Source organism: Macaca nemestrina, chromosome 12 (genome assembly GCF_043159975.1).
Source record: "Macaca nemestrina isolate mMacNem1 chromosome 12, mMacNem.hap1, whole genome shotgun sequence".
In the NCBI taxonomy this organism is placed as follows: domain Eukaryota; kingdom Metazoa; phylum Chordata; class Mammalia; order Primates; family Cercopithecidae; genus Macaca; species Macaca nemestrina.
This window is the reverse complement of record NC_092136.1, coordinates 75,818,605-75,838,665: the sequence shown is the minus strand read 5'-3', so window position 1 is coordinate 75,838,665 and position 20,061 is coordinate 75,818,605. Positions and strand designations below refer to the sequence as shown.

Below are 20,061 nucleotides of genomic sequence, written 5' to 3'. Positions count from 1 at the left end.
GCACGGGGCCAGGCGCTAGGACCCCGCGGCCTCGCCGGAGGGGGGCGTGGCGTGGCGGGCCGGCGGGAGAGGTATTTAAATTGCAGCCGGAGCGCGGGGGCTCCGGTGGGGCAGCTGAGTGGCCTGCGCCTCCTCGGGCCGTGACCCCGGGGTCTGGCGCGGGGTGGGACCCGGGGGCGGGTTTGCGCAAAATGTGCCGAGACTGCCCGGGAGAGGAACTGCGGCCGCGCTGAGCCAGGTAGGAGCCGCCAGGCGGGCGAGGTGGCCGGCCCTCGGGGGGCGCACTGTTGCGCGCCCCTCGCGAGCGCAGGGAGGGGTCTGGTCCCGCGAGACGCCCCCCAAACCCTCCCCTCCCGCCGTCCCCACTGCGCGCGTGGGGCTGGGGCTGACCCTCCCTCGGTTCCTGGGAGGCCCCCAAGGCTCCTGTCTCCGCGGAGCTTTCCCGCAAAGGAGTGAGACCGAGGTTCCCATTTGACAGCTGGGAAAACAAAGGCCTGAAGACCGGACTTGCCCAGGAACACACAGCTAGGCAAGGGCAGACCGGAATTTGAATTCACGTTTCCTGCAACGTTCCGATCCCGGCCAGGCGTGGGGCTGCCCATCCCACAGCACTAGATGGCCTGCCCATTTCTCGTAGTGGGGTGGGAGGCACCTACCGCTCTGCAAGGGGCTCTGAAGCCAGCCGCCTTCATGGCTGGTAAGATGGGAGGGACCCCCACCCCCACCCCGAGCTGCCTGAAATTCCGCCATCACAGCCACATTCCTTTGGGTTAAGGTCTAATTCCCCCGTGGGATGCACATGTCTCCAGAACGAGGCTTGCCCTTAGTGATTCACTGCTTGACAGGAACGTCCGCAGCAGCTCTCCCAGGACCCCATTCTGCCAGTAAGTCAGCTGAGGCCCAGAGGAGGGAGAGAGGACCTCAGAGCCCAGACTGTGAGCTAGTCTGCCCTGCTCCTGCATGTGAGGGGTCGTTGGCAGGGCTTAGGGAAGGAGACCTTGGTGCGGTATAGTGGAAACATTTGCTTTGGAGGTAGATGAACTGGATTCTGATCCTGACCCTGCTATTTGCTCCTTGTGTGACTTTAGGTAAGTCACCTCTCTGAGCCTCCTTTTCTTCATGGGCAAAAGAAGACAGTTCTATGGGGGGAGTCGGCTCAGCTTGTGCTGGAGAAAACACAGTATTCAGGTCATGTAGAACTGGATAAATCCGAGCTCCAAAGCCCTTATGAGCTGGGTAACTCTGGGGGTAAGTCACTTCACTTTTCGGAACCTGTTTTCTCAACTGTAAAATGGGAATTACAGTAATTGCCTCAATAGGTGATTGTGAGAATTAAATGAGGTGATATAGGTCAAGTGCTTAAAAGACTGTCTAACATCCTTAAATGTAGGGGTGGGCTTATTGTGATAGTAGTCATTGCCCCCCGTACCCCTGCTCTTTTACCCCTGCTCTCTTCTCTCTCTGTCTGTCTCTCTCTCTCTCACACACGCGCATACACACACACACACACACACACACATTCTTTAGCACTTTTCTGCCTCCTCTTGCCCAGGCCACTTGTCTGCAGGCTTGGGGCCTCCCCACTGAGCACACCTCACCTGGGATGCTCAGCCCTGCGAGGGTCACTGTGCCAGCTGGAAGGACAGTGAGGACGCAGGGCACCTTTGCTGCTATTCTTTGCCGGATCATCACAATAGTTGGGGTTGGCCAGTGGCAGAACTGGAACCCAGCTGCCTGCCCTGCAACAGGACACTGGGGCACCAAGAAATGAAGGAACTTACCCTAGGGAGCAGAGCTGGTGAGTGGTGGGCTTTGGATGCATGCCTGGGTCTAAGTGACACCGTCCTCCTTTTTGAGAGAGAGTAGTCTTGGGCACCACTGAGGAGGGCCCACAGCTGAGGGGCCCTTCCTGTCAGATGCCAGGACAGAGTGCCCATGTGCTGCAGGGACGGTCCCTTCTGGATGTGCACAGGGCCACCTTGGGGATAGAGTGGGGTTTGGCAGAGGAAGGGGAAATAAGGGCCTAGGACCCTTCCTTGTCCTCACCTGGCACTCTCCACTCAGTCTGCTGCAGCTGAGCTTCTGCCCTGACTTTGCCACTTGTTCACTAGTCTTTAGTGAGCACCTACTTAGTAGGCCCCTGTTCCCACATGATAAGAAATAAATGATGAGGAAATGATAAATGTGGGAAAACAATGACATGTGTGAGTTGCTGAGGAAGAGCATTCAGGGAGAGGAAACCGCAGGAGCAAAGGCCCTGAGGCAGGAATGAATTTGCTGTGTTGAAGGAACAGCAAGAAAGCTGGAATTTAGTGAGGGAAGGGAAAATGGACAAGAGTCAGAGAGGAGACTGTGGATGGCCTGGATTTTCTTGGAGATTTTCAAACAGTAGAGGTTTAGGGTCTGACAGATGATTTTATCTCTCTGGCTGCTAGGTATAGGACAGATTATAAGGGGTCAGTGTGTTGTGGTTAAGGCCGGTATTGGGGTGGCATCTCAGTCTGTGGCAGTGACAAGAGGGAAGTAGGAAGATCTGGGGTCTCTTTTTCAGGGAGAGCAGTCAGAGCCCTCTGATGGCACAAATAGGGGAAGGGAATGTGGCAGGGAGGTGAAGGGAGAGCCAAAGAGAACTGCTGTCACTAACGACCCCATGTCACCAATACTCCTGGTGTCAGTTCTCTGTGCCGCTGCTGACCTGCTGTGTGCTGTGAGATGCATCTCAGGACGGTGAGCCCCTCTCTAGGGGCACTTCCCATGGGAGGGGGGTGGGACACAGTACCCACTGAGGGCTTGGTGCTGCGCTCACTGGAAGCTCGGGGGCTCTGGGAGGACTGGAGGACATAGCCCAGACTTGGGGAACCAAAGAAGACCTCTTGGCCCATCTAAGCTGGGACCCCAAGGATGAGGAGGTCTTTAGTAGAAGAGGAGAGGGGAGGAAGTGAAGGTTTGGGGCAGGGAAAATCTGCTCAGGGAACTGATAGAAATATGAGATGTCCAGAATCCAGAGTGTGAGAGGGGACACTGGGGAAGGAGGCTGGAGGGAAGAGCTGGCCAGGCAGGGCATGCTCCCCAACGGCCTGGAAGGCCCTGCAAAGGGGTTTTCACTCAGTTCTGAATATGCTAACTTTTTAACGGGCGGTGGCGTTCTGCTTTTTAAACAGTAGAACAAAGTTTCCTGTGAAAGCGCAACCTGTAATGCAGGTGAGAGCAGAGCAGCTGCGGGGGCAGCGCCTGTGGCCCTGAGGGGAGCCAGGGAATAGGGTTCACGGGTCCGGCTGTGGTCTGTATGCCTTCAAGAGAGATGGGATTCACAGCAGCCATCTTCATCCAAAGCTCATCATTAGTGGGTTCCAACAGTCAAAGACGCTGCCCTCAAAAGCCCTGTAAATGCCTTTTCTCCTGCAGCATCCTTCAAAATCGCGGTTCAGCACTCACTCAGGGAGCACCCACTGTGGGAGGCCTGAGAGTGTGAATTTGAAGGGCACAGACCCAGGATCCAGACTTGCCTGGGCCAGTGGCTTGTTCACCGCGTGACCTCGGGCATAGTACCTAAGCTCGCTGAGCTTTCTTTTTCCCTTCTGTAAAATGATCATGGAACCAAGTCATTGAATTTTTGTGAGGATGGAATGAGTTCACACCTAGAAAGTGCCGAGAAGAGGGCCTAGTGCATAATGGGGGCTCTGGTAGTGGCATCTCATTTGATTCTCAACAAAACTTGGCATGGCTGCCATTAACCTCAAATGAGGAGACTGAGGCTCAGAGAGGAGAAGCGACTTGTAAGGTCACACAGCAGGAAGGTAGAGGAGACAAGAGGGAGCAGTCGGATGTGGGTGACTGTGCGCCTGGTGCTCTTGGAAGGCTTTCTGTGTCCCTCTTTAAGACTCTCTGTATCGCTGTCACTTCTTTTTTGTGTTCATTTGTTTTCTGAGTTCCCGGTTCCCAGCACAGAGCCAGACATGAGGAGGTATTCAGTAAAGGTGTGAATGAATGAATGAAATTCATGGATGGATTTGTATATCCCTAGCACTTGGCCAATGTCCTTAGTGAGGGGGTGAGTGAGCCTCCAGCAGCACTGGGATTTGACCCTGCTGAGGGCCTGTGCAGTCCCCTTAGCCCCACCCCTGGCTGCTCTCAGAAGGAAGGGCTGGCCCAGGAGGCCAGAGTGTGGCTTCAGTGAAAGTACAGGGCCTGCCAGGCTGCTCCTGGGGAAGTCCGCAGAGCAGTGCTGGGGCAGCCAGGCCTCCTGTGGGGCTTCCTGTCAAGGCCCGGGCCCAAGCCTTGAACAATGGCAAGGGCTCGAGAATCAGAGAATCAAAAGGAAAAGGGCAAAATAAAGGTGGGGGAGTGGGCAGAAAACGAGGAATTCCATATGGGGACTGAGGAGCTGGTATGGAGGACTTGTGTGGCCTGGGTGGAAATGTAGTCAGAGGCCCACCCTCCAAACCCCCTCTACATCCCCATGCCCCCATTCCCTGGCCCTGAGCATGGCCTAGGGTAACCCTTAGGGTCTGTCAGCCTTCTGTGCATCCCCTCCGGGCTGTCTTCCGGCGGGTGGGGTCTTTTGAAAACCCCCATCTGGCCAAGTCACCTGCCGCTTTAAAACTCTTGCTTCCCCTGGGTAACAGGCGGCTCCTTGGCCTGGGTGAGAGGCCTACTATGATGGGCTGCAGGCCCATTTCCCACGCGGCTCTCCCCTGCTCAAAGCACCTTTACTCCAGCTCCAGCCGTGCTCTGAGGTTCCGAGGGCAGGCACAGAATGGGTGGGAGTGGGGACTGGCAGTGGGAAGGAGCCAGTGGTCTTACAGTGTTCCCCTTTCCTCTCCGCCCTACACAGAGCCATGAGCCCCCAGATCCTGCTGCTCCTGGCCCTGCTGACCCTAGGCCTGGCTGCACAACACCAAGACAAAGTGGCATGTAAGATGGTAAGATGCTCTGCCCAGACAGGGTGAGGGCCACCCCCACCTCCCTGCCCTAGGGTGTGCTAGTGCCCCAGCCCCAGAAGCCAGAAGTTAGAAGAGTCAGGAGAGGAAAGGGAATGTACCTTGCATTTAATGAGCACCTACTAGAATGTTTAAACACCTTGTTTACCCAACAATCCTGCCAGGTAAGCACCATTATTCTCATTTTGCAAAGGAGGAGACTGAGGCTTGGAGAGGTTGTGACTTTTCCAAGGTCATTCAGCTGGGAACAGTGAGGCTGATATTACACTGTATTCCCCCAAGCTGTCCCCACAGAGCAGTAGGCCCAGCTAGGGGATCTAGAATGTATATATGTATGGGGAATTTGGGGTAGGTCAGCTGGGGGGCGCTCCTCTGTGCTCATCCCTCCTGGGGACAAATCCCCTTCCTAACTGGGCTCCTTGACTTGGGACTGCCCACTGGGGTGCCTCTCACTCCTTACTGCCCAGGTCAAATGCTGCCATCTCCAGGAAGCCTCCCCAAGCCCCTCCCAGGCTGGCCTAGTCTGATCACACCTTCCTCTGGGTTCCTGTGGTCCCCAGGCTTCCCTCTATCTCAATACAGAGAAGACTGAGCACGTGGTGGGGGTTGGTGAACGGGTCTAAGCCTGTCTCACCTGCCAGACCATGAACTTCCCTAGGGCAAGGACCAAGTCTGATTTGCTTCTATTCCTTTCTCCTGTCCCAAGCCAGGGAAACTAGCCCTAAAGTTCTTGTGACTCTATGAGATACAGGGCAAAGAGAACACCTAGGTCCACTTGTAAGGCCGGGCAGTCACTGAGACCAGAGCCTGGCTGGGAAAAGGGCAGGGCCTCCGGAAGCCCCTCTTGGACCTGAGACTCGAAGAAGCTTATGACACAGAACCGGCAGCTGCTTCAGGAGGCAGGAAGTGCCGGCAGCTGCCTGCCCACAGCCCTTCCCTGGGGGTGCAGTGTCTCCTGTTGCCACCACCTTTCTTGCTCTTCAGAGCCCTTCTAAGATTCCTGGAGCCCAGAATTACGGGCAGAGAAGGCCTCAGACGTCACCAAATACAAACGCACATTCTACCTCAGGGAGATGAGGCTCAGAGGGGAAAGACCTTAACCACCCAACAGGCAGACGGGAAGCGAGTGAGTTTTGGAGTCTGGGGAAATGAGATAAGAGATAGGAAAGCACTTTCTGAACCAGCATGGGGATAATACACACGGGAGGGGAAGGAGAACACGTGTAACCCACCAGGGACCTACAGGATTCGAACCCAGCTGCCTTTGCCACTGTTCACTGCCTGGTGCCTCTCCCTACTCTGCTTTCCTCCCATGATCAGGTGGTGAAATGGACTTGGATGGCAAGTCTTTGTTTTACAAAAAGGAAGCTGGGCAATGGTATCCTGATAGCCCAGAACAGTGGGTGGGAGCTCTAAACTCTGGCCAAGGGCCAATTCCTCCAATTCCCTCCCACTGTAAGCCAGGCAATGCTGGGAGCTCAGAGCTGAAGGAGGCATGGAGACCCTGGAAGTGGAGCTCTGAGCACCATCCTGGACTTCAGGCTCTTTCCTGGACTGGACTGGAGAGCTGGGCATCCCAGTGCAGCCCTGCCCACCAGCAGGCCCCCTGGGCTTCCAGAGCAGGGGTCTTGGGCCCCTGAATGGAGAGGAAGGCTTGGGCTGTGGGCTTGGCAAACTTTGTGTCCTGGATCAAGTCTCAGGGGCTAGTGCCCCAGGGAGCCTTTGCCTATCCAGAGGCAGTATGCCTCTCCACTTGCCCGGGGGTAACACGTGGGGCACCGCAGAGTGCCCCCCACACTGTAACACTCAGTAAGTGGGTCCCTGATGCTCTTTGCTGTGCCGACCAGCTGAGGGCCCAGTGGTCAGAACTTGGCTGGCACCAATAGGAAAAGGAATTTGCAAATGAGAGTTTTGAGCCCCTGCCTGTCTGATCTTGGGCAGCCCACTCCCCTTAGCCTCAGTTTCGTTAGAGGTACAATAGGAGCAGGGTGAACAATGCCTGGGAAGATTTAATGGGGTAGGGGCCTCTGCACTCAGCACGAAGCCTGACACAGCTGGGGCTCCACCACAGGTCATTTCGTTGTTTCTGCTTTAAATAAGGAATGCCCCAGGGGGTAAGGGCTGTGAGGAGGAGGCTATGTTTAGTGGCCCCTGCAGGCAGAGAGGTTGTGAGGGAGGAAGGGCAAGGATGGGCAAGGCAGCCAGGCAGGTTTCAGGTTCTCACAAGTGCCCAACTGCCGGGGCATCCCTGGGCCTCCTGAGGCCCCTGTGAACCTGCCTCCCTTGGAGGCTACATGGAGTCATTGTGCTGCATGGAGTAGGAAGAGCCACACAGAGGCCTGAGGCTGGGCAGGTCTCTTCCTCCGCCTACTCACCTTGGGGCTCTCAGGAGGAAGCGCAGAGCTGGACCAGGAGAGGAACACGCCAGCTTGTGTTCCTTCCCTACCAGCTCAGCCACTGGCTCACTGTGAATTCATGCAAGTCACTGCCATCTTCAGGCCTCAGTGTCCCCATCTGGGAAGTGGGTGAGCTGAACTCTTCTTGCTCTAGCCGTCTTTGACTATATTCTGAAAATATCAATCATCCATTTTCTTTCCTCCCAGAGAAGTGATTGATTCAGTGCCTCAGACCTTTACTAAACCGATGATGCCTGGGACTCATTCATTAGGAAAAATTGACTTGCTAGTCAGGTCCAAGGCATCCACATCCACCAAACCAGTCCCTGTTTGCTCTGAGCTCGCTGTCTAGCAGGTCCCCACACAAACAGCCACAATTCAGCGGGGCAAAGCTCTGAGAGGAAGCACAGTCAGGGAGGGCTCCCTGGTAGAGGAGGCCCTGAAGCTCAACATGAAGAGTTCACATGTGGATCTGGTTGGGGATGGCATATCCAGCTCAGGGAGGAGGCTCAGCAGTGGGTGTGGGAGGGCATGATGGGCAGTGGTCAGCTGTGGTCACTGCATGTGGGCTGGGGTGGGAGGTGGGGGACAGGTTGGCAGGGGCTACAAACAGCCTCGAAGGCCCTGCTGAGGGTCCTGGACTTCACCATGGAGAAGTTTAAGCCAAGCTGCCTCATAGTCAGAGTGGAACTTTTGAGCCGTTGTCAGGCATTTAGCAGTGAATGGGCCAGAATGGGTCAGTGGAGACAGAAGCTGGGGGCAGTGAGCCTGAGCCCGGTGATTGTGGAAGTCAGACTCTTTTCTGGGAAAGGCTGGGGTTCCTGGAGGCCTGGAAGAGAAAAGGGAGACCTGCATTTGCACAGAAAGAATTTTGGTCCCAGAAGGCACATCTGTGGAAGAACAAGATTGAGGCCTTTGGTTGTTAAAAAACCTGGGTTCAAATCCCAGCTCTGCTCCTCACCAGCTGGGCAATCCTGGCACCTCCCTTCCCCTCCCTGAGCCTAGATTTCTGTAAATGGGGTGATCGTATCAGATGCACAGGCTGTGGTAAAGACCAATGGGACCACAGGCCTGAAAGTATTAACGAAGATGTCAAATGTTGAGTGGCTGCTGGGGAAGGACGTAAGAAAACAGTGGTTATGTGACTTCCTGGAGGTCGCACAGCACAAACATGGTCTCGTCACCAAAGACTGTGGATTTGGCTCTGGCCATCTTTTCCCTGCCCCTTCCCACCTCCAGGGGCCTAGTCCCCTGACCCAGCCTGGGAAGAAAGCCACCCCCTAGCAGGTAACAGCAACAGAGAGGAGGCCACACCTGGGAAGCATCCACAAGGAAGGCAGGCCCCGGGACCCAGGTTCTGCCCACGACACGAGAGCCTGAATGAGGTCTGAGGCCAAGATAAAAACTGATGACAGAGCACAAATTACAGTTTTCCCTTTTGGAAACATTTCTCCCAAAGTGGAGAAATTCCCATCCTGCCCCTGGAAATTTAACTCTCTGCATAGAACCAGGAGCCTTGGGTCCCTGCTGTGCCCTGCTGCTCACTGGCTTGGGGTCACTCTGTGGGATATATGGCTGTTTCCTGTAAGAGGGGTAATAATAAGTACAGGGTTTCTTTGTTAGTTTATTTGTCCTTCTATCTGTCTGTCATCTCTCCATCTGTCCACCCGTAGAAACTTCATCGAGTTCCTTCCTTAATGCCCAGCACTGTGCTGGGTGCCGGAGATGGGGCAGGGAGCCGGATGGGTCATCCAGGCATGGGGTGATCAGGCTGCGGTGAGGGAAAGTTGAGCATTCTGGGAGTCCATGGGAGAAGGGTTCCCAGCCAGGCAGGGTTCCTGGATAAACGTGTCTGGTTTTATCCCCTACCGCGCCCACTTATGCCAGCTGTCTCCCCACCCTGCCCCTCCCCAGGTGGACAAGAAGGTCTCGTGCCCCGGGACCCAGGTTCTGCCCACGACACGAGAGCCTGAATGAGGTCTGAGGCCAAGATAAAAACTGATGACAGAGCACAAATTACAGTTTTCCCTTTTGGAAACATTTCTCCCAAAGTGGAGAAATTCCCATCCTGCCCCTGGAAATTTAACTCTCTGCATAGAACCAGGAGCCTTGGGTCCCTGCTGTGCCCTGCTGCTCACTGGCTTGGGGTCACTCTGTGGGATATATGGCTGTTTCCTGTAAGAGGGGTAATAATAAGTACAGGGTTTCTTTGTTAGTTTATTTGTCCTTCTATCTGTCTGTCATCTCTCCATCTGTCCACCCGTAGAAACTTCATCGAGTTCCTTCCTTAATGCCCAGCACTGTGCTGGGTGCCGGAGATGGGGCAGGGAGCCGGATGGGTCATCCAGGCATGGGGTGATCAGGCTGCGGTGAGGGAAAGTTGAGCATTCTGGGAGTCCATGGGAGAAGGGTTCCCAGCCAGGCAGGGTTCCTGGATAAACGTGTCTGGTTTTATCCCCTACCGCGCCCACTTATGCCAGCTGTCTCCCCACCCTGCCCCTCCCCAGGTGGACAAGAAGGTCTCGTGCCAGGGTCTGGGCCTGCTCCAGGTCCCCTTGGTGCTCCCGCCGGACACTGAGACCCTTGATCTCTCTGGGAACCAGCTGCGGAGTATCCTGGCCTCACCCCTGGGCTTCTACACGGCACTTCGTCACCTGGACCTGAGCACCAATGAGATCAACTTCCTCCAGCCAGGAGCCTTCCAGGCCCTGACCCACCTGGAGCACCTCAGCCTGGCTCACAACCGGCTGGCGATGGCCACTGCGCTGAGTGCCGGTGGTCTGGGCCCCCTGCCACGTGTGACCTCCCTGGACCTGTCTGGGAATAGCCTGTACAGCGGCCTGCTGGAGCGGCTGCTAGGGGAGGCACCCAGCCTGCATACCCTCTCACTGGCGGAGAACAGTCTGACTCGCCTCACCCGCCACACCTTCCGGGACATGCCTGCGCTGGAGCAGCTTGACCTGCATAGCAACGTGCTGATGGACATCGAGGATGGCGCCTTCGAGGGCCTGCCCCACCTGACCCATCTCAACCTTTCCAGGAATTCCCTCACCTGCATCTCCGACTTCAGCCTTCAGCAGCTGCGGGTGCTGGACCTGAGCTGCAACAGCATTGAGGCCTTTCAGACGGCCTCCCAGCCCCAGGCCGAGTTCCAGCTCACCTGGCTTGACCTGCGGGAGAACAAACTGCTCCATTTCCCCGACCTGGCCGCGCTCCCGAGACTCATCTACCTGAACTTGTCCAACAACCTCATCCGGCTCCCCACAGGGCCACCCCAGGACAGCAAGGGCATCCACGCGCCTTCCGAGGGCTGGTCAGCCCTGCCCCTCTCAACCCCCAATGGGAATGTCAGTGCCCGCCCCCTTTCCCAGCTCTTGAATCTGGATTTGAGCTACAATGAGATTGAACTCATCCCCGACAGCTTTCTTGAGCATCTGACCTCCCTGTGCTTCCTGAACCTCAGCAGAAACTGCTTGCGGACCTTTGAGGCCCGGCGCTCAGGCTCCCTGCCCTGCCTGATGCTCCTTGATTTAAGCCACAATGCCCTGGAGACACTGGAACTGGGCGCCAGAGCCCTGGGGTCCTTGCGGACACTGCTCCTACAGGGCAATGCCCTGCGGGACCTGCCTCCATACACCTTTGCCAACCTGGCCAGCCTGCAGCGGCTCAACCTGCAGGGGAACCGGGTCAGCCCCTGTGGGGGGCCGAATGAGCCTGGCCCCGCCAGCTGTGTGGCCTTCTCTGGCATCGCCTCCCTCCGCAGCCTGAGCCTGGTGGATAATGAGATAGAGCTGCTCAGGGCAGGGGCCTTCCTCCATACCCCACTGACTGAGCTGGACCTTTCTTCCAACCCTGGGCTGGAGGTGGCCACAGGGGCCTTGACAGGCCTGGAGGCCTCCTTGGAAGTCCTGGCACTGCAGGGCAATGGGTTGACGGTCCTGCAGGTGGACCTGCCCTGCTTCATCTGCCTCAAGCGGCTCAATCTTGCCGAGAACCGCCTGAGCCACCTTCCCGCCTGGACACAGGCTGTGTCACTGGAGGTGCTGGACCTGCGAAACAACAGCTTCAGCCTCCTGCCAGGCAGTGCCATGGGTGGCCTGGAGACCAGCCTCCGGCGCCTCTACCTGCAGGGGAATCCACTCAGCTGCTGTGGCAATGGCTGGCTGGCAGCCCAGCTGCACCAGGGCCGTGTGGACGTGGACGCCACCCAGGACCTGATCTGCCGCTTCAGCTCCCAGGAGGAGGTGTCCCTGAGCCACGTGCGTCCCGAGGACTGTGAGAAGGGGGGGCTCAAGAACATCAACCTCATCATCATCCTCACCTTCATACTGGTCTCTGCCATCCTCCTCACCACGCTGGCCACCTGCTGCTGTGTCCGCCGGCAGAAGTTTAACCAACAGTATAAAGCCTAAAGAAGCCGGGAGACACTCTAGGTCAATGGGGGAGCCTGAGGTACAGAGAAGAGTGAGGACTGACTCAAGGTCACACAGTGACCCAGGATCCCAGAACTCTGGTCTCCAAATTGCAACCCGGGACACCTTTCTCTGCCGCCTGCTGCATCAGCGGGTGACCCCCTTCCCGGGCTGCACTTTGGGTCCAGCTGTGGAAGCCAGAAGTTGGGCGGTTTCAGGGACAGCAGGGAATAATGTTGACCTATCAGATCAACAAATCTTCACTGAGCATCTACTTTGTGCCACACTCTGCTCTGGGCACTGGGAATGCTGGGAAATAAGATACACTCCCGCCCTCAAGAATCTCCCAGTCTGGTAGGAGGGAGTGCTACAGAGCCGCGTGGTGACCATGCAGTGTGCTTAGGGCCTGAGGTGTGAAAGCCCGGGGCTCTGGAGCTCGGCAGGCCCCGCTGGTTCGATGCGAAGAGTCCTGCCCCAGCCATGCCAGGGTGAGAGAGGGCCAAGCCTGGGAGGATTTGTCTGAGACATTTCCAAGCAGACTGTTTGTCACATCTTCTGATAATGACTTTCAGTCTCTCTGAAAATGAAAAGCTTATGACCGGAAGAGAGAATTGGAGCCATACGAGTGTGTCTTGGATCTGGTGCTGTTAGGCGGGCCGCGGCGGCTCCAGCAGGGTCTGGTTAAGGGGTCCAGCCCGGCACTGGACCATTCCGTCTCCTGCTCTGGACAGGCCGTCTCCCTGCCTGGCACTCTCATGTTACACAGCCTGACCCCAGTACTGCTCTAAGCGCCGTCCCTGCCCAGCCCTTCTCCATCGCAGCCCCGCCTTGGCTGCTAAGCCAGGAGCTAAAACCTTAGATATCTGATTCTGTTTTGCACCCAGCTTGGCAGATGTGGATGTGAATCCAAGCCTGTGTCTGCCCCTATATGACAGCCCTTGGAGGTTGGTATTTTATCCCCATTTTATAAAAGAGGAAACTGAAGTTCTACAAATCTCCTTCCAGGGCCCCAGCTAACTAATGCCTTAGGTGAGATTCAAACCCTCATACTTCTGTCTCCAGGGCCTGATCTTTGCCACTGCAGGGGCTGCAGGCCGTTAAGTGGACAGGAAGTGGTTCCACATAGCCCCAGCAGGGTCTGGAAGTATCCTGTGCTATGCATACCTGCTCTCTCCTCTCTCCCAGGCAGGCAGCTGCAGGCGCTCTCCTCCTTCTCTGCCTTAGTTTCCCTCCTTCCATCCTTTCCACCCTGGTGTGGGTTCTCCTGTTCTCTCTGTGCTCTTGCATGCTCTCATTCCCTTTTCCTCTATTGAGCAGAGCCTGGAGTTTGAGACTATTGAATCCAACCTCCCCATTGCACAGATGGGGAAACTGAGGCTTAGGAAGAGAATGAAACTTGTGGAGAGCTATACAGAGCCTCTGGGGAAAAAAAAGAGAGCCCTATTTGGGGATGAGATTAGGGGTTGGACCAGAGTGATGTCCTCTCTTGGCTGTCACATCACAAGATAATGCTGGCTCCAAACTTCCTTTCTGTGCCTCCTCATGCAGGATTTTTTTTTCCCTCTTGGAAAAATAGGTAGAAAGGCTCACCCAGATAACCCCCTATCCCTCATAGCATGGAGTCATGAGCTGTCTGGGAAGAATGGACACGCTGGGACCAACTCAAGACCTTGTGTTGCTGTCTTCATCATCTTACCTGTGCTTGGCCCACAGTCTGGCTCATGATGTGGGCTCAGTAATGTGCAAGAAAATGAAAATGCCACTCTCTCCACCCCATTTTACAGAGGAGAACACCGAGGCCCAGAGGAAGTTAAGGGAGAGTCAATGGGCAGAGCCAGGGCTAGGCCCTGGTGATGTGTGGAGCACCCAGGCAGACCCAGTCCTGGTTGGGATCACAACCACAGGTGCTACTGCACGTGACACTCTTCCTTAGGCCTGGAGGCCAAGGTGTGGGTCCTCACGCCTGATCTTTGAAAACACTACACAATGCTGCTGTCAGTTCCCAGGACCCAGGCCGCAGCCCAGGCCTCGGGACCAACTCTTTGTATAACCTACCTGAATGTATTAAAAACTAATTTTGGAGAAGCAGTGTGGCCGCCAGCCTCCTCTTTGCAACCCGCTTCATCACATCCACTTGAACCCTGCCTCTCAATCCCATTACGGTCATTCAATCTTCATGGCAAATCCCTGAGGACACTGAGGCTCTGAGCCAGCACCACCCTGGACCTTGGAGCCGCAGCCACTAGCACAGCCCCTGCTACACCTCTGTCGCCCTACACTCAACAGGCGAGCGTGCTCCCCACCCCAGGGCTGAGAGGCTGGGGGCTTCTGTTTGTTTCCTTCCTGCTACAGCTACAGGCCCCCTCCTCTTCTCTGTGCTCAGCCCTCTGTGCCCCATCTCAGAGGCTGCACTGCCCCTCCTCCTTGGGGTCTCCAGCCCCGTCCTCTCTCCCTTGCCCCGTCATGCTCTCTTCTGCCTCCAGCCTCTCCCTCTCTATTTACATCTTCCTCTCAGACTTCAGCTGGACTCAAGTCTTGCCCATCTTAAAAATAGTGAGAAGCCCCTCAGCCATTTTCCCCTTCCTCCTCCTGCTCTTCATAGACCAGCTTCCCTTCTCGCCCCTCCCGTTCTCAACCCACCTGGAGCTGCCTTCAGCTCCTCCCAGCTCCATGCTGCCCTTGCTACCAGCGTCAGGGGTATCCTTTGCCAAACTCTGCACACTTTTCAGACCTCCTCTCCCTAGGCCCTGTGCAGCAGGCCCCCCACCCATACCCCTGCTGGGCATGCTCTCCCCACAGCTGTGATCCCACACAGGAAGCCGTCTCCTCCCTCCCAGGCCACTCCTTTTCAGGGTCTTTGCTCATCTTCCTCGAGCCAGCTGTAAGTGGTGATAGCTCCATCCTAGGCCCTTTTCCCTTGGGAACACCGTGGCCTTATTGCTGAAACACTCCATTGCTCTGATGACCCACATCTCTGTCTCCAGCCCCATCCCTCCTGAAAGTCCAACTCTGGTACCCAGAGGCCTCCCTAGGTAGAGGGCTAAAGGTCCCCATGGACTGGAGAATTCACTGATCAGCCAGGCTGCAGATCAAGGTTGAACTTGGAAGAAAACATACCTGGTTCCTGGCTTGGAGTTGGAGGGTGAATGTGGGGTGTGGGACAGAAGCAGCCTCACCTGGGTAGGGGAGTACTGAGAGGCGTGACAGGCCAGGGCAGAGCACACAGAGCAGGGGGTGCTTGTTCCTCTGGCCTCACACCTTCCACTTCCCCCTGTCAGCAGCCTGGCACTGTGCCTTTGCCCTTCCCTTCCCTGACTGCCTCTCCCGAAAGCTCCCGCTCAGTGATGCTTTTCCTCCCCACCCCCGGGCACCCTGGACCCCTTCCCTTGGCCTGGCAGCCCCTGGACCCAGGGTTGGCAGCTCTGCCTTCTGGAGATTCTTCCATTTCTCTGGTCCATGCCCTCTCACCTCCCCATTCCCGCTCCTGGCTCCCAGTCTGCAAAGGGAAATTCTAAACGCCTATTTCATGGGGTAGGGCTGGGGGAGAGAGGAGAGAGCCCCACCCTCTGGCACACAGTAGGTGCTCCATTAAGGCCTAAGGGGAAGGCAAGAGCTTAGGCTGACCTCAGCCCAGGGTCTGCGGGCCTCTGCTCCAGCAGGGAGCCCACCAGGTCCCTGACTCCTTTTCCTGACAAACAGGGGAGTTCGCTCACCTGGCCAAGACCCCCAGTGAGGCAGAAATTCCTGTTTTCAGCCAAACGTGGACACAGCTGCCAACTAGGTCATCAGAGCATCCAGCTTCTCGAGCTCTCAGCTTGTAGGGAGAGGGGAGGCCCTGCCACCCCCAGGTCACAGTCAGCCTGAGGTGCAGGGCCCAACTCCCGGGGTTCCATGCACTGGTGTGGCATTCCACCAGGAACGGGTTCCGGGACGCACCAGCAACTCACCCTCTCACACCCACAGGCTGGCCACATCCTCCAGGATCTGGGACCCACCGTCTGTGTTCTGTGCCCCTGTCCTTCAGGCAGCTCACTGGGCCCATGAGACCCATCTCTCTCCCGCCACCTCTCACAACATGCTCAGAGATGGCCATCGTTGAGCACTTTAGGGCATGCTGAGCACTGGATGTGCATTGTCGTGTTTAATTCTGACAATCTTTGAAGAGATTTCTACTGTTATCATCCTCATTTTAGAGAACTGAGCTCCAGTGATGAGACTTGAACCCAGGCTGTCCCACTCTGGAGTCAGCAGTCTTAACCATTAGGCAGCACTGCCTCCTGTGCCTCTCCCACCTCCTCTGCCGGAACCAGCTCACCCCAGACCCACCGGCACAATCTCCTTCACCACCCTCACCTGTATCACCTCCATCACCTTCTCTGGGAAGACTGTCTGGATTTCTTTCCTCCAGCTGCCCACAGGCCTGGGCTGCCCTCAGCATTGGGTGTCTGCCTGACCCACCCACCGCGCCAGGAGCTCCTGGGGGGAGGTCCTACCCGGAGTCCTATCTGTCCCCAGGGCCTGTGAGCCAACACAGACTAAAGCCAGCTCAGAAAAGGTTTTCTGAGTGAATGGCCCCTGTCCTCCAGGACTCAGAAGCTTGTGGAGTTGAGACAAGCCCTCAGAGAATGTGGCGAGGAAGAGGCCTTTTGAACAGACCCAGGGGACACAGAGAGGACAGGGGAATGCAGACTGTGGGCCGCCCACGGCAGCAGGGGCCAGTGGGAGGGCAAAGAATCCTCTGTGACCACCCTCCGTTCCCTGCAGCTTCCTCAGGCCTCTAGGACCCTGTCTTATCTTTGTCCTCCCCCCTCCTTTGCTCCCCCTCGTCTCCCATTCTTCTCTTCTTGGTCATCTCCCCCCACCCCCACCCCTATCGCACTGGAAACAGTTGGGCTGTGGTGGCTAAGAATGGGGAGGGCGGGGGGAGGGAGGCCCGAGCTGTTTATAGGAACTGGAGCAGCTCCATCCATCAGCTCTGTTTGGAACTGGAGACCAAGCATAATAAATACCTTGGCTCCTCCCCAGCTGCGCTTTCCCTGAACTTGGCCGTCCGAACTGCAGCTCTCCGTGGCCCGCTGGTTCCCAGGACCCAGTCTCATTCCGCCCCACCCTACCTCACCTCCCACCAAGCTGCCCTGGAAAGAGCCTGGCCTCTGGGACCAGAAACACTGGCCTGAGTCTAGGTTCTGCTACTTCTTCACTGTGGGACCAAGGCCAAGTCTATCACTTAGCTGTGCCTCTATTTCCGCATCTGTAAAATGGGGTCATAATCATTGCCCACCTACCCCCAAACTCATCACTGCTCATTCGTTCAGCCAGAGTGGCTTGGGCATCTGCTCTGTGCTGGGCCCTAGGCCCTGCAGGATACAGGGAACAGTTGGAGGAGCCTCTGCCCATGGGGTGGAGAGAGGGGCCAACACCACAACCCAAGCCAGGAAGTGGTGAGCGCCTTGAGGGAGGTCCAGATTTTGTGCTAGGGAAGTTTGTTTGTAGCAGGGAGCAGCCCTTCCAGCTGGAGGAGTGAGGCAAGGCTTCGAGGACATCTGGGCTGGCTCTGCAAGGAAGGGTAGGATTTCAACACGTGGAGATGGGAAGAGGCTTTCCAGGCAGAACAAATGGCAGGACCCAAGGCCTGGCAGCAGGAAGAGCCAGGGCATGCCTGGGAGTAGAGGGGTCTCCCTGGCCCAGCCTCCACCACATCACTTTCTCCTCTCTCCTCATTCAGCACCTTCTGCTCAGGACTTCCAGCCTTCTGGAATCTTCCCTCCTTCCCTGGAGAGCTTCCAACTCACCCAGCTAGGCCCTCCCAAGTTGTGGATGCATTCCCAGAATTCTGCCATCATGTTCCCACTCCTGCCTTCTCTGAAAAAGCCACCCTAGAAAGCAGAAGATTCAGATCGGGAAAAAGCATGGACCAATAGCATGTTTCTGGAGTGAATAAGGGAAAAAATGAAGAAAGAAATGCATAAAAGATTGAGTCAGTGAAGGAGAGAGTGAGTGAGCAAATGACTGAAAGCAGCCAGCGTTTCCGGAACCCCGCCACATCTCATACTGGGTGCTGCACAAGCAGTGTTCCTCCTGTTGGGGCGCTTATGGGGAAACATACATTAAACACACACAAACAAAAACGATGGCAAATTGTAGTGAGTGCTATGAAAGGGAGTGAAGGGCGAGATCATTGAGGGGTGGGTCTCAGAAGAATCGTCTCTGAGGACATGACCTGTCAGCTAAGATGGAAGGAGGGGGACTTCAGTTGAGAGAGCAAGTGAATTAATACTTCCCATGGCCTCTTCTCCTCACTCTCATGAATTTGCCAAGTTGCCTGGGGAGAGTGCAGCCTGAACTCTGGACCCTGAGGTCCTTTCTCATGCACTGAAAGCAGCTCCCCACCCCTGGACCCTCCCTGCCCCTCAGTGACTTGACTGCCCTGTTCTAGCATCATGGAAAAAACACGGAAGGCCATGTATAGGGTGGTGGGAAGGATGTCAAGCATTCTGGGGGCAGGGGACTAGCCAGGCTGCAGGGTGAGGGAGTCCAATTCCAAAGGCCCCTGCTTTTTTATTTTATTTTATTTTATTTGGTGGAGGTTGAGCCAAAAATGTTTCCCTCCTCACTTTCCACATTGCTCATGTCAGCTTGTACCACCCTCCCCTTTGATCCCAGATAACCCATTGTATCCATCCTCTTGTATGTTTTCTCCTTAATTGAGTAATCACTGACAGACACATTTAAATTGTATACAAACACACATATGCATGTATTAGAGATTTTAAATGTTATTTTATAAAAGTGGGACGATATTCTATTATACTGTCTTGCATTTCGTTTTTTTATTCAATAGTACTTCAAGGAAATCCCCCCAAATAAACTGATATAAGTTTCAAATCATTTTTGAGATTACATTATATTCCATAGTGTGAGTATTCCATAATTTATTCAGCCATTCTCCTATTGATGAACAATAGCTTTATCTTTTCTTCAACTATAAACATGAGGCAAAAAATTCTATTCATATGCCTGTACTCTCTAGGGTTTGTGTTCTTGTGGAATGAATACCTAGAAGTAAATCAGTGGAGATATATATATTCTACACATTTTAAATGTATACTATATATACTTTTAATAAAGTTTGCATTTCAAAAAAACAGTAATGTTTCACATTTCCACAAACAACATATGAAAGTATCTTTTTCTGTGTTTCCCTGCCAGAAATGCAGGTTTTGCTGTGGGTATAAAATGATCTGTCACTGTTACTTTAAATTGCATTTTCCTACTGCTGTAGCTGAGCAGCTTTTTGTGGTTTTTTTTTGTTTGTTTGTTTGTTTGTTTGTTTTTTGCCATTTGGATGAACTCTTCTGTGAATTGCCCATTTTTATCCTTTGCCCATTTTTCTACTGAGTTAACTCTTTCTTATTAATTTATAGATCCTTGTTGTATGTTGTAGATCTTAAACTTTGTCTCACATTTCCATAACTCACTTATCTATTGACCCTGCTTATGTATCTTTTGGCCTACAATGTTTTCCAAGGTCTCACTTTTCCTTAATCACTTCTTAATTTTATTAAGTTTCACTCAGGTTGCTCATATAGTCTCCTAATTTTTCTTGTAAAATTTGTTATGTTGGCTAGGCACAATGGCTCACATGTGTAATCCCAGCACTTTGGAAGGCCGAGGTGGGCAGATCACCTGAGGTCAGTAGTGCATGACCAGCCTGGCCAGCATGGTGAGACCCCGTCTCTACTAAAAATACAAAAAAACTTAGCCAAGCCTGGTAGTGCATGACTATAATCCCAGTTACTCAGGAGTCTGAGGCAGAATAGCTTAAACCCAGGAGGCAGAGGTTGGTAGTGAGCCGAGATGGTGCCACTGCACTCCAACCTGGACAACAAGAGCAAAACTCTGTCTCAAAAGAAAAAAAAAAACAAAAAACCCAGAATTTGTTATCTTGCTTTTTATTTTACATTTAAATCTTTATATAACCTGAAATGTTGATTTTTTTTTTTTTAAATAGAGAGAGGGTCTCCCTATGTTGCCCAGGATGGTCTTGAACTCCTGGGCTCAAGGAATCCTCGTGCCTCAGCCTCCCAAAGTGCTAGGATTACAGGTGTGAGCCACTATGCCCTGCCAACCTGAGATGTGTTTTTTTATTTTGAAGTTGAATAATCATCCAATTTTACTTGCCTCAAAATGAATAGTAATTGTGAAAGCATTGCTTATTAAATAATTAAAAGGTTACTCTGTCAGATATTAAATCCTGATATATATTTGAGATCTATTTCTTGATTTCTTATTTTTTTTCACTGATCTATTTCT

General features: G+C 54.4%; 1 protein-coding gene across 5 annotated transcripts; it reads left to right on the top strand.

Annotated features, from left to right (window-relative positions):
• Positions 1-97: 97 nt before the first annotated feature.
• LOC105468788 (leucine rich repeat containing 32) lies at positions 98-18,849 on the top strand. 5 transcript variants are annotated; one of them, XM_071075332.1, is made up of 4 exons: positions 98-238; positions 1,089-1,248; positions 4,835-4,922; positions 9,844-18,849. In XM_071075332.1, the coding sequence occupies exons 3-4, from the start codon at positions 4,839-4,841 to the stop codon at positions 11,746-11,748; spliced, it is 1,989 nt and encodes a 662-aa protein (XP_070931433.1). In that variant the 5' UTR covers positions 98-238; positions 1,089-1,248; positions 4,835-4,838; the 3' UTR covers positions 11,749-18,849. The 5 variants fall into 5 exon arrangements, with proteins under 5 accessions (XP_070931433.1, XP_070931434.1, XP_070931431.1 ...); XM_071075333.1 differs by lacking the exon at positions 1,089-1,248 and adding an exon at positions 776-884; XM_071075330.1 differs by lacking the exon at positions 1,089-1,248 and having other exon boundaries at positions 99-238.
• The last annotated feature ends 1,212 nt before the right edge of the window (positions 18,850-20,061 follow it).